Source organism: Balaenoptera acutorostrata, chromosome 12, assembly GCF_949987535.1.
Source record: "Balaenoptera acutorostrata chromosome 12, mBalAcu1.1, whole genome shotgun sequence".
NCBI classification, from domain to species: domain Eukaryota; kingdom Metazoa; phylum Chordata; class Mammalia; order Artiodactyla; family Balaenopteridae; genus Balaenoptera; species Balaenoptera acutorostrata.
This window is the reverse complement of record NC_080075.1, coordinates 75,859,066-75,872,551: the sequence shown is the minus strand read 5'-3', so window position 1 is coordinate 75,872,551 and position 13,486 is coordinate 75,859,066. Positions and strand designations below refer to the sequence as shown.

The window sequence follows — 13,486 nt, the reverse complement described above, 5'->3', positions numbered from 1 at the left end:
GCTCTGTCCATGGTCCCGTGGGGTGGGGGGACGGGCCGGCAGGGCGAGGCTGTTGGGAGCATTGCTCATCTGAAGGCCTTAACTTTGCAAGTGAAAGAGTTTATATAAACTGAGCAAGGCAGCTGTCAGGCTCTCCTCCTTCCCCATTCTGAGCCTTGATGTGGGTCTGGGAGAAGCTTCTGACATCCCCAGGTTCGGAGCCCATGGACCTGGGGCACTCTCTGTGCTGGCCCCAGGTGGCCAAGCCACCAGGCAAAGGTAGGTGTGCATCAGGGTGGGAAGGCCCCTGAGGCCACTTCCTCGGACCTCCTGGGGCTGCAAGCCAGGCTCTCCTGTGCTGAAGACCCAGGTGAAGGGTGGGGCTCCTGAGATGACCCAGGAAGTGGGAGGAGGTGCAGACCATCCCTGCCCCTTGCTTGCTTCCCCTCCTACCCCCCCAGCCCTGCATCTGTTCTGGAAGTGTGAAAGGGAAGTGCTCGTCAGGCCCCCACTTCACCCCTGCTTTCTCGGGGGCCCCTCCCCAAGAAGCTCGCCCCAGCCATGGCTGTGAGTGTCTAACATAAGGGATGTTGTTTTTGCAGGTTTTGTGGTTTTTATTCCTTTGAACCATATCCAGCCCATCTTACATCACAATGCCATGCTTTACTTGGTATCAAATACATCGGCACTCATTGGCATTTGGAGAACTTGTTCCATAGTTAAATTACAGTTTTTAGTTGTCTGTGATGATGTATTCTCTCTGTTTCCGGTTGTCAGTATGGGAATCTTTTCTCCCAGACTTTCAATTTCTGGGTTTGGTTTTTTTGGGGGGTTTTTTTGCGTTTGTTTCGTTTTTCTGTATTTGTTTTTTTGCTTTTGAAAGTCGTTATTCCTTTGGTTATGTGGCCCCTCCCAGTTGCTGCTTGTTTACGCATTATGTTTGTGACTTCTTTTGACTGTCAGTGTTGAGCCAGTCTTGCCAAGAAACAGTGTCAAGTATTCTCCTATTTCTCTACTTCTTGAAAAAAAAAATTTAATTAAAAAAAAAAAAAAAAAACTCTTAATGGGAACCTGGCCCTGTCTGTCTTCTCTGTTCTGCAGAAATGTTGAAGGAATTGAACCAGCAGCGCAGAGCGAAAGCGTTTACAGACCTGAAAATTGTTGTTGAAGGCAGAGAGTTTGAAGTCCACCAAAATGTTCTAGCTTCCTGCAGCTTGTATTTCAAGGACCTGATTCAAAGGTTTGCCTTCCTTCCAGCTGTGGTCGGGTCTGTTCCTTTGTAGGACGCTTTTGTGTCGCTTTTCTCCTCCCCTCTCTTGCAGGTTCCTGAAGCGTGACTCCCTGTCACAGAGCCAGTAGCCATCTCTCCTCCTCCTCCTCCTCCTCCTCCTCCCCAGCGCCCTCTCACACACAGCCTCAGAGCATTCACTGTCCCCAGCCCGTCCCACACAGCTTTGCTGGTCTCCAGGGGCCTCTGCCAGCAGTAGACAACACCCCACCCCACCCCCCGAGGATCCCGCTTTCTCAGTGGCTCACAAGCCCTCCCTGAGATTAGGAGGACTGCAGACTCCACTTTAAGGGACCACTTGCACGCTGCCCCCACTGGGCCAGCACGGGTCCCCAGCACCATCGTCACTGCTGTCGATAGTGAACTTAATGCCAGGAAAGCACATCGACCAGATCATCCCCCACCGAGGAGCACGAGGCACCCAAGGGGTCGCTTTTCCCCAGCCAGAGTCGGGGAGACTTGACTTGTAGCTAAAGCCTCATTCACGCTGCATGTCTTGATACTTGTACTCGGAGCCTAAAACCAGCGCTATCTGAGCACAGACCAGGTGTGTCCTAAACACGGTCTCTCTCAGCCTTTGCTCCCCTCCCCTTCTGCCCTCTGCCCTGGCTATTTCTACCTGAATGAGTCTTCATGGTGCATGAGCATCTTTTTTTTTTTTTCCATTATGTTGATTTTTTAAATTTGTCTGCTTCATACCCTTGCAAAGACGTTAGGGGCCACCTTCTAGCGCCTTGGTGAGGGAGAGCAGCCGAGGGGGCCGGCCCAGGGTAATGCTCCTGTTTCTCTCACCCATCAGCAGATTAATGCCGCTGCTCATTTTGCCTTGCAGCCTCTCCGGGGCGGACGCTGAGCCGGGACTGTGCTCCGAGTGGGAGGACAGAACCTCTGCTTGCTTCCCAGTGCTGTGTTTGGACTTGCCAACTAACCCCAGAGTGACTGTGTTTTGTTTCAGGATGGCACACTGGCTGGCATCTCCTTTCCAATCTGTTGTGTCCTTTCACTTAGAGCTGAGCTGCCCGGCGTGCGAGCCCCGCCGAGCCGCGCTGGCCCCAGCCACGCAGGACGGGGCAGGCTCTTTGTGACTTCCAGTCTCACGGACAGCTCGGGTCTCCCACCCCCAGTGCTTGGGTTCTCTCTGTCCGAGCACAGGGGTCAGGGGCATGAGCTCTGGGGTGAAGGGGCACGGCCAGTGGCTTCTTCAGACCAAGGGAGGGCTTTGTGCTGCCACTCTTGGCAAATTCTCAACTGACAGTGACCAGCAACTGGCCACTGGATTGCAGATGTGGCATCTTAGGCCTTGGTCCCTGATCCAGATCAGTTGGAGAGCACAGCGGTGGCAGGATGCAGGGACAAGTTGGCACTGAGCAATGGCCCAGCCCTGGGCTAGAAAGATGTGGGCAAGAAGAGCACAGGAGCTCTTTGACTGTCTTCAGAGACCTAACATGTAAACCAAAACCTTGCACACAACAGAGAAGAGATACCACTAGCTGGGAACCCAAAGTAGTAAACGCTTCTTGGACAGACCAAAAAGGAGGAAGAACATTCCAGGCAAAGGATGGGTTGTGGGGAATGTTCTGGAATGCAAGGAATATTCTGGAATGTTTTAGAATATTCCAGGCAAGGGATGGGTTGCCCGGAATAAAAAATTGAGGACAGAGACAGTCATGAGCAGTGGGGATGGGGAGATGGCTTTCTCAGAGATAGGCTGAGCTAGGTTGGGATGGGCAGACAGGCCCTGACCTCCAGGCTAGGGCCCTGGGCTCAGTCTGAGGGTGTGGAGGCCGTCAGAGTAAGTGGAGTGGGGATGCCCACCTTCAGGCAGGAGAACTGCAGGATGTGCCTCAGTAACCCTAAGGGGAAAAGATGGGTGCAGGGGCTGAAAGGCTGTCACCGGAGGAGAGGGGGCAGCCTCTTGGGAGCTGGGAGACCTGGGTTCTACATCTGACTCTGCCACTTATCCTATGACCCCAGGCAAGTCACGTCCTCTCCCTCAGGCCTCGGGTTTTCTCATCTGTAATAGAGGAGGTTGGTTCGAATGATGTCCAGGTTTCCTTCCTGCTCTGACATCCCAGGGTGACAGTAAGGGGATGGGCAGGGCTTCCCAAGTGCAAGCACGGGGACATGAGAAGGGCGAAGTCACAGACAGGCAGGTCCATGGACCAAGGTCAGGGGAGAGCTAGGGGGAGGTGATGCATTGAGCGTCTGGCATGTCGAGTTTTAGCAGCCTGAAGATACCCAAGTAGAGACACCTGGTAGGCAGCCAGACGGATGGATCCGAACCCAGAGAGGTCTGAGGTCTGCGGAGACAGGGCTGTGTCTTCAGCGTACGGGAGGGTCACTCAGCGGGAGAGCTGGCCACAGCAGAGCCCAAAGGCGCCCCTTCAGTTCAAAATCACAAGCTTCATTTGCAGCCAATTTAAATTTTACTTCTCTCGTCCTAACCATGAGCACCCGTCACCATCTCTGCCGATAGCTGCAAACAGATTCCTTCCATGGGGAGGAAAGCAGACTCTCTTCGGGAAGGTGATTTCCTTCTGGCTGTGTAAAATCCTCAAGAATTTCACATTCTTAGTGATCGGGTAGCAGCTGATGTTGCCATGTCATTTCAGTCTCCTCGAGACTGTGGAGCCTCCAAACCTGTGACCCTGGAGACTTAACGTGCAGTGGCCCAAATGGCCCAGCAGGGGAGACAGGGCCCTGCCCGCCGAACCCCAGGCAGGGTCTTCCCTCTCAGGCAGCTGCACTAACACGAGCAGAGGGTGTGGGGACGAGCTGTGGGACATGACACGCTGGTCCTTACCTTCGTGAGGGCCTAGGTGAGCACTGTCAGAGGTGGGGGGCCCAACCTCTGCCGTCCTGGGACCCCCAGGCCTCGAGGCTCGGGCTGGACTCCCTCCCACCTCTAGCCTGGGGCGGGTGATGCGTTCACCGCTTTGGCCCCATTGAGGACCCTGTCCCAGCCCCAGCCCCAGCCCCAGTGTGGACGCCCTCACCTGGAGCCGCAGGCCAGACCTAGGGAGCGCAGTCATTCCCTACTCTTCGCCCAGCAGACAAGCAGGAGCCCCTCCCAGGTACAGGTCTTGTGAGAATCACTGGATGAGCTGGGTCTCTGCCCTCAGGGAGCCCACGGTCTGGTGGGGGAGAAAGTGTAAAGAAGTGCGCCTGGGAGAGCAGGATGAGGGTAGCAGTGGAGGTTTGGAGTTCCCAGGCTGAGTGACTGACTCTACAGGGGGAGGGGCATTCGGAGACGGTCCCTGGGAAGAGGTGGCATCTGGCTTGGGTTTTGAACCCAGAGGGGAATTGGCCAGGCAGGTCCTCGGGACAGCAGGTTTTGAAGGCAGCAAGTGACCTGGTGTCCCTGCAACGCCAAGTGCGAGGTGAAGACAGAGGGAATGAGGCGGCGTGGGAGGGGGGAGCCGGGTCATGGGGTTCTGTTTTAAGCCTGGGGTGTCATGGTCAGACTTGCAATCCATAAAGATGACACTTGGACGGTGAGCGGGAGAGCTGGGTCTCAGAGTGCTCTCTGAACCAGCCTCTGATTCCCCTTCGGCCCATAAGCCCCCCATCAGCCCCCCCACCCCACCAGCCCCGTGGCCGTGCAGACTTCCTGCCCAGAGCCCCATTCTCCAGGCTCCAGGCCGACCTCCACTGTGTCCACCTGTTCCTCCTTCACCTGTGCTCATACTTTTGCTGAGGCTGAAACAGCTCCTTGCCCTTCGTCTTCCCTTATTTAGTTTCAAACTCTAGTCTTCTTCCTCTGACAAGGGCAAGACTCAGCCCACAGGGAGACTTGCTGAGACGTCTAATGTCATCCTGCAAACCCTCCCACTGACCCTGAGGAGCAGGTGCCATTAGTACCCCCATTCTACAGGTAAAGAGATTGAGACAAGAGAACTTTAGGTAAACAGTAGATCTGGGATTTGAACTGAGGTCTGACTCCAAAGCTCATGCTCTTACCATCATCCATTTGCTAACCCAGGAAAGAACAAAACTGCACTTTTTGTTTGTGCACAAAGTTTGTAAGGAAGGGAAATAAAATCTCAGTGTTGACAGTGTAGACAGATATGCAAGGAAAAGAGACGCAGAGTGTGTGTGTGTACTCGTGCACGCGTGTGGATCTATTAGAAACACTTGTAAACTGGCCACAGGATCTGCCCAAGAGAAGACACAATCCCCCCCGAGACAGGTACCTAAGTGGCAGGACCTCTCCCTCACACCCAGGAGGGGCCGGGTCCCCTTGAGTGAGGGCTGGAAGAGGCTCGAGGAGGCCGGGAGAAGAGCGCACAAGGCCATGGGGAAGCTCAAAGCAAAGCCCAGGCTGAGACAGCTGGGCTGCCCCATCATCCATCTGTTGCCCCATCTGAGTCCCTATGAATCAGGTGAAAACCTGGCAGGAAAAGGAGCTGCAGCTCTGTCTTTGGATAATGTGAAGGCTAGTGCTGCGTAACAACCAGGCCTCACCTGCATCCCAGCTGGAGGGGGAACCCCAGGAGGACTGAGTGGAGGAGAAGACTGTGGGCTGAGCCTCCTTCCAGGTTTCAGGAAGGAAGGAGGATAGGTTTGAGCAGACTAGACCTAGTGGGGTCCTGGGGATGCAGCCCCCAAGTCACAAGAGTCACTTCTCAACCCCAGCAAGCAGGACCTAGGTCTGCCCTGGACTTTCTCTTTGGGCTCATGGAGGAGAAGTCCCTTCACTTGTCCCCCAGAAGCCAAGGAGCTCTGGAGGATGGTTGGTGCCACCAGGGGCACTGGCTGCCCTCACTGGCTGGGCGGGCTGCAGGCCCCATCAGAGGGGACGGGACTGTTCTTCTTTAGAGACAGCAGGGACACTGCCCTCCCTGCCGAGAGTGTGGGAGGAAATGTCCAGCCCCAGAGGAGCACTGCCCTCTGGTCCCACCAAATGGGACAGAGACCTGGCATTCTACCTTCCAGCGGAAACCCTCATCTCGCTAAGCCTGTTGGAGCCACCGACGTGTTTGAACTATATCCTCTTTTCATAGTAAATGAAAACAGATGGACAAACTGATTTCGTGCAGGTTGATTTTCACAAGCCCCACGTGTAGACTCTGGGCTTCTCACACCAGCTCCCTCTCCAGAGGAAGCTAAAAGGATCTCTCTAATTGAGTGGCACAGACCCGAGATAGAGGGGAGCCCAACAGACGTTAATGCAGTAGTCAAGCCATATGCCTTTGCCCTCCTTCCCCGAGAAGCTGGGCATTTGTGGGTGGCAGTCTGCCCCCTTTTTCTGGGAGAATAGAGCAGTGTGACTAGAAGAGCAGATAGTCACACATCTCTAATACTGGCAGAATGACATGAGCCAGACTTATTGCCAGGAAAGTCCTCAGACCCAATGAGTCTGGTGTGTGCTTGTGTTTGTGCCCCGGAGCTGATGACACGCTTGAATGCCCCTCCGTGGGGCAGGGTGGGCATCACGTCAGGAGGGTGGGGTCACCCTCCTGAGCAGAGCAGGGTACCATACACATTCATCCCTGCTCCGTGACTGTCCCCACCCACCACTGCCCCAACAGTTCCAGGTCCAGCTTGCAAAATGAAAGCATCTGATCACTGAGGTGTGCGAGGGGTAGATGAGGCACTCTGTCCTGAATTCTGGAGAAGGCAGTTCTTATCCCACATGAGTGAATTGTTAATGGTGGGGTCGCAAACATCCTAATATTGGGGCTAAGGCATTCCCAGCACATCCACAGACTTAGGCCTGCCAAGCAGAGGCTGTGTCCCACACCCTAGAGACACACCCCATCTTGGGAGAAGGTGACCCCAGGAAGTCTTAGTCTTCTGATAGAACCTGGGGGCCCTGTGTGGACTGGGCAGCTCCAGCCTGACCCTCACTCCCATGCTCTGACCCCCAGTTGTCAGGTCCATAGCCCCACCCTGATAAGGCTAGGGCTGCCCGATCCTGCCCTGCTCCCCCCTTCTCCAAGGTCATGTCATGACCCTGATTGCCCAGCAGCTCCCCAGATACTCCATGGGGCTGAGAGAAATGGGATGCTCAGACCCCCAGAGCCAGCTCAGGACAGGGACAGAATGGTTACCTGGGGAGGACACAACTCCCCACTGGTGACCAGGGCCACCCATCAAGGGCGATACCTCCCAGGAGGTCCTTGCTCAGAGGGAAGAGGTCTAAGGAGCACAGAGGTCCCGTCCCAAGACAGTCTGATGGTCAGGGCTGGAGAGTGGCCACCGGCCTCCGTCTGCCCCCACAGCTGTCCGGCCACACGAGAATGCCTGTGTGGACCATAAACATGCCTGTGCAGGGGAGCTGCACGAGGCCTCACTGTTGGGGGCCTCTCTTCCTCCAGATCTTGAACTCAGTCATGTGACAAAGTCTCCATCCTGTCCAAAAGAGTTCCTCATTCCTAGAGGAATGGTCGGTCAGCTCACAGTGTCTGGCATCTGGCCCCAGGGGCCTCCAGCCACTCCCCACAGGTCTTTTGCCCAGCGGCCCCCTCCTCTCCACAGGTTGCCCCCATGGGAATTGGGGGGTCTGGAGGGGCAGAGCCTCAGCCGAGCATCACAGGAGCAGCGGTCCTCTTCAACCCTGGACAGCACCTGCAATGGTTGCATCCCATGAGCCTCTCCAAGCAACCCCTTGGCTCCTAGCCATGCGAGCATCACCTTGTCCCCAGGGCCCTCTCCCTGGCTCAGGCTCTGGGCAAGACAACATCTCCCCACAAGTGCAGCCATGCAGGTCCCATCAGACCTCTCACTCGGGGCCAGGGGCTCCACTGGCCTTCCATCTACCCAACACCCCTCCTCACAGTGTTGTTCCTTGGTTCTCAGGGTCACAAGTCACATGCATTTCAGTGCGTGCATGTGCACATGTGTGTGCACATCCTAAAGTCCCACCTCAGCTCTTCACTGATTTTGTGCTGAGGACTCGTGGGGAGACTGGAGAGCTGGCCAGAGCGGGAGTCAGCAGTGGCTGTGAGCCTTGGGAGAAGGGGAGCAGCCCTACTTTGGCCTCATCAGCCCTGCCCTGGCTGTGGCCCAACGTGACCTCTGCAGAGCATGAAGGGCGTGGGGGTGAGGGTGTGGAGGCCAGAGAGTGGCAGGTAGGAAGGAAGGCAGAGTAGAGTAAGAGGTTGACCAGATGGCCCCGGAGGCCTGTGGTGTGGAGAATGTCTGTGGTTTCAAGTGATCATATAATAAACCATTTTTATACTTAACAAAGTCACCCAAGCATGGGACTCCATCCTGACAGCAGAACACTAGGTGTGTTAAGACACTTTAAAATTCACACACACTGTGTACATCTATGGGTTTGAGAAGGGGCTCTGCTCAGACCCTCTGTTTAGCCTGTACCTTTCCGGTCAGCTTTCTGGGCTTGCCCAGGGCTCAAGGCAGAATGAAGCCTTCAGGCCCCTGGTCAGATGAGCCATCCTACATGGAGGTGCAGAGTGGCACCCCTGGGAGGGGGGCCTGGATGCAGGCTCACTGCTTCACCTGTTCCCTGCCAGGTCATATTTGTATTGTAAAAGCCGTGGGAGGCCAGTGCCTAACCGGAGAGAATGTTGCTCAAACGGTGGCATTCCAGGTTCTGTTGTGTAGAGCAGAGTCTCCCGGGAAGGTGTTTTCCAGCCTCTGTCATGTGAACTCTGTGGGACTTTGGACCTCATCCAGTTCAGTCCTCTGTTTTGCAGATAAGGAGCCTGAGGGCCAGAGGGACCAAGGCTGCCCGCCTGTCGGTGGCAGGGCTGGGGCACCCAGGTCCCCTAACTCCCTGCTTACACGGGAGTCGGCCTCTCTCTGGGGCCAGCCTGCTCAGCTACCGGACACTCCACACCCCCACTGCCAGCCACAGGTGCATCCAAGGGACCAGTCGCAAGAGTCTTGGCCCCTGGCCTCCTCAGGACAGGGTGTGGAGGCAGGGCCAGGAATGCAGAGATCATTTCCCAGCACATGGCTGAACTCAGCCCCCCGGGCAGGACCAGGCTCAGTGCGGGAAGCAGGACAGGTCAGATCGGCCGAGACCGCGTGCCAAGCTGATCGCCTCTGAGAACCCTGCCTCCTCCCTCTTAACTCTCTGGGTGTTTCTCCTCTTGGTCACTTCTCGATTGGTGTTATTTTTGCTTCATCTTATCTGTTTCCTTCCAGGTCCAGCTTTAGGGCGCGGCTGCCAGGCCTTAGGAGCCTTTGCAATGGTTTTGTATTTCTGTAGACACCAGATATAAACATATTTATATATCTGTGTCCCTCCCCTGCTCCCCCAGTTCACAAGCCCGATGCACACTCTACACGCAGGCCACTCTGACCTCTGACCCCGTGTTCCATGTGGCAGGAGGCCCCGCCCCGGGCCAGGTCCTAGGTCATGGCTGCTGGCTGTCTGTGGCGGAAGTCCTTGGTTGTTCTCCCTCCCCTCCTCCTGGCTCTAACCATTCTGTCCGTCTATCTCGTCTCGTCCTCAGTTTCCAAGCAATGTCATGAAGGGCTTCCTTTCCATGCCTAAAAGGAAACAATATGTTTTTGGAAAGAGGTGGGGTTGGAGTCGGGGTTCCGGGACGGCTTGGGGCCCTCAGCCTTCGGGGCAATCAAGGGATTGGTTGTGATCACAGACGTTTGGGAGCCTCAGTCATGCTGGACCCTCTCCCATTAGAGGCAGACAGGCCCCGGGGCCTGGGACCTGCTGGCCACGTTTTGTTTGGCGGAGACGCTGGGGCCAGCAGTGGAGTCGAACCGTATTGTTTCCCTTTGAGGCCAGTCCTGGTCCTCGTCCCCATCCACAGCTCATGCTTTTTGATTTGCATCTTTTTTTTGCATGGACATGCCGAGTAGTGATAAGCAGGGTTTTCTGTTCTTCCGGGCATCTCTGGTCAGACTCTTCTCTTTCAGATCCCGTGTAAGGTCGCTAGGTTCAGGTGTGTCATTGCTGTGTCCCTTGAGTCCTAAAATGAAGGGCGTGACCGAGGTGTGCAGGGAGACCTAGCCCTGTGAGGAGGCGGCGCCGTGGCCGCAGGGCGGCAGGTAAGGACACCCTGGTCTCTGTACCTAGGTCGGTGCAAGACGGCAGCCAGTGCGGCCGGGAGAAGCTGGAGCTCGTCCTGTCCAACCTGCAGGCCGACGTCCTTGAGCTGCTGCTGGAGTTTGTCTACACGGGCTCCCTGGTCATCGACTCGGCCAACGCCAAGACCCTGCTGGAGGCAGCCAGCAAGTTCCAGTTCCACACCTTCTGCAAAGTCTGTGTGTCCTTTCTCGGTGAGCCGCGGGGAACAGTGCTGATGTGCAAACAGTTCAAAAGCAGCAAAGGATTGAGAGGGCAGGGCTGTGCGTGCCCGGCCAGACCGCCTCGGGGGATAGCTGGATTCCACAGCGGTTTTAAGGTGGTAATTCGGATAACTGTGCACAAAGGCCTCTGCTCACTGGCGGACAGAGATGTTCTCTGCATTGCTCCTCTGAGGGCCGCAGAGGCCACACTGGGACCCCGGGCAGCCTTGCGAGGACAAATGGACCGAGAAGGCTGCGTGAACGGTCTGTTCATGGGGAGCCTGTGCCCTGGCCTCACAGCCCTGCTCTCTGAACACTGAACAAAGTTGCTTCTGTTAGACCCACCCCAGAGAACACACTCACTTACAGTTTGGAGCTGCCCAGTTTGGTGAGAGCAGGGAGAGGGAGGGACAGAGACAGGAGTCACCAGAACCGGCCTGGGTGTGGAGTGAGAGAGCTGGGGATGGGAGCAGGCCAGGTGGGGATGGCCAGGGGCCTGAGATGTGACCTTGGGGGAATGAGCCATCTAGAAGAGTCAGGAACCACAGCTCCTGAGTTGGGCCCACAAAAGTGATGGGCCTCCTGGGACCCAGACACGTCTAGACTAGAATAACCATTAGTCGGATCTCAGGAGCTCTGGCCAGACTGACCCCAGGTCTGGAGGTCAGGTTGGGTGAGGCCGAGACCCATGGGAGGTGGTGGGTGGGCTTATAAGGGGTGTCACTGCTGCCATGACTCTAAGGTAGAAGGCTGTGACCCCAGCCGTGCCTGTCACAGTTATGGCAGACACCATAAGCCTCAGTGTGACCCCCAGGCCTCAGTGTGACCCCCCCCCCCCAAGCCCAGGCCTCTTTCACTCACAGGCACTGAAAAAGGTCCGAGCCTGGCACTGACACTCCACACCTCAGTCTCGGTCCTTCTGCCGGGACCTGCCGGAGCAGAGGGGGGCCCCGGGGAAGTCAGTATGAGCCGGGGCAGAGAAAAAGCCAGAAAATGGATCTGAAGATCCAGGAACACGGGAAATGGGCTTGTGGGGACTCTGAATGCTGAAGGCAGGTCACGAAGACATGAGCTCAGAGAGGGATCCAGAGTGATGGTGACCCCTTCCAGGGCCCTGCAGTCAGTGGTCCCGTCCTGTGCTCTTGCCCCCAGAGAAGCAGCTGACGGCCAGCAACTGCCTGGGGGTGCTGGCCATGGCCGAGGCCATGCAGTGCGGCGAGCTCTACCACATGGCCAAGGCCTTTGCGCTGCAGATCTTCCCCGAGGTGGCGACCCAGGAGGAGATCCTAAACATCTCCAAGGATGACTTCATCGCCTACATCGCCAATGACAGCCTCAACACCAAGGCCGAGGAGCTAGTGTACGAGACCGTCATCAAGTGGATCAAGAAGGACCCCGTGTCCCGTGCCCAGGTAGGGCCTGCCCCACCCCCACCCGGCTTGCCCCTTCTCCCTCACAGTACAGGGATGGTGTCTGGAGCAAGGGGCCAGGAAGTTAGCGGAGGCAGGGCTGCCTGGTCTGACCAGCGATGGGAGCATCTGAGAGCCAGCAGGCCCGGGTAGGGAGGCTGGACCAGCTCCCATGGGTGCAGAGAGGTGAAAGGGGATGAGAGATGAGAAATCGGGCACTAGAGGGTTCTCTAGGGCTGGCATTACACCTGAAGGAGACCCAAGCCAACCGAGAGGCCTCAGGGCCAGGTGGGCAGCACCAGGGCCCTGCAGGGAGAGAAGCGTGTGCCTGAGCCAGGGTGCCCTGGGCTCCCGTGAGCTCAGACCCAGCAGGAGGAGCCCCACCCGTGCTCTGGCTGTTGAGAGGGTGGAGAGCACCCGGACAAGTGGAAACCACGCTGGAGACAGGAAACCACTGCTCGCCTGATGGGAGGGAGGGTGAGTCCCTCGGGGGGGACAGCTGAAAAAATCAGAGCCGGAGTCCAGGGCAGAAGGAAAAGAGGGCAGGGTCCCCAGGAGGGCCCCTGAGTTACAGGAAGTCAAGCACAGCCCAGCAGGATCTCCGGCTGACGGCCTTGCTTAGAACGGCATTACCTTGGTTCTAACGTGTGAGGCGCCCCTGGCAGTTAGTGCAGACACACAGGTAGCTCCTAGGAGAGCTCAAAGTCCCCCCAGAGAGCAGCAAATGGGAGGACGGAGTCAGGGAGGCAGGAGCCCAAAACCAGCTGAGGCAGCTGAGTGACACATGACAGGGGCTACTTTGTTGCGTGTGGAACAAGAAGAGGCATGAGGGAGGGAGGGATGGGGCGGGCGCGGGCATCCACAGCCTTGGGTGGATACAGGATGCAGAGATGGCTCTCCACCCCTGCCCCAGCCACTGGGCCCGGGAGAAGGTGGTCCTCTGACTGATCAGGCGGGGACGGGGCAAGATTCATTTTCAGAGGAAGGAGGTCAGGTTGGGCGGCTGTAATAATGACCACCACCGTCCACCACAATGCCCAAATCTGTCTCCAGCCCAGACCTCTGCCTTTGACTGTCTACTGGACACCTCCAGCCCATGTCCCCCAAGCCCCTCTAATTCATAAACCCCCAGACCTACACATCTTGCTGTGTTCCTTATTTCAGTTCTGCCCATTACCCATGGCAGAAGTTGAGAGTCCTCCCACACCTTCCACCTCCACTTGGCCACACACCACTGCCACTTGTGCCTCCTCTTACGAGAGCCAGCTTCTCTCTCTCCCCATTCAAGGCCCCTGATCTCACCAGGATGACTGCAGTCATCTCCTGAGAGGTTTCCCTGCCTTCAGTCTCCTCCTTCCAAATTCATTCCCACCCTGCAACCTGGTGGTCTTCCTAGAAGCATGTTTGGTCCTGTAATTTCTCTGTTTAAAACCCCTCATGAGGGAATTCCCTGGCAGTCCAGCAGTTAAGACTCAGCGCTTTCACTGCAGAGGGCACGAGTTTGATCCCCGGTCCAGGAACTAAGATCCCACATGCCACGTGGCACGGCCTCCCAAAAATTTTTTTAATAAAACTTTTAAAAATAAAA

The 13,486-nt window shown here is 56.5% G+C and overlaps 1 protein-coding gene across 3 annotated transcripts in view; it reads left to right on the top strand.

The window, feature by feature from the left end:
- The window catches only part of KLHL29 (kelch like family member 29), a 315,474-nt gene that overhangs the window by 289,595 nt on the left and 12,393 nt on the right, over positions 1-13,486 (top strand). For all 3 annotated transcript variants that reach the window (XM_007183458.2, XM_057558621.1, XM_007183459.2), the window contains 3 exons: positions 1,081-1,219; positions 10,278-10,480; positions 11,642-11,901. In XM_007183458.2, the coding sequence (XP_007183520.2) occupies positions 1,081-1,219; positions 10,278-10,480; positions 11,642-11,901 (602 nt within the window). The remainder of the gene's footprint in view (positions 1-1,080; positions 1,220-10,277; positions 10,481-11,641; positions 11,902-13,486) is intronic.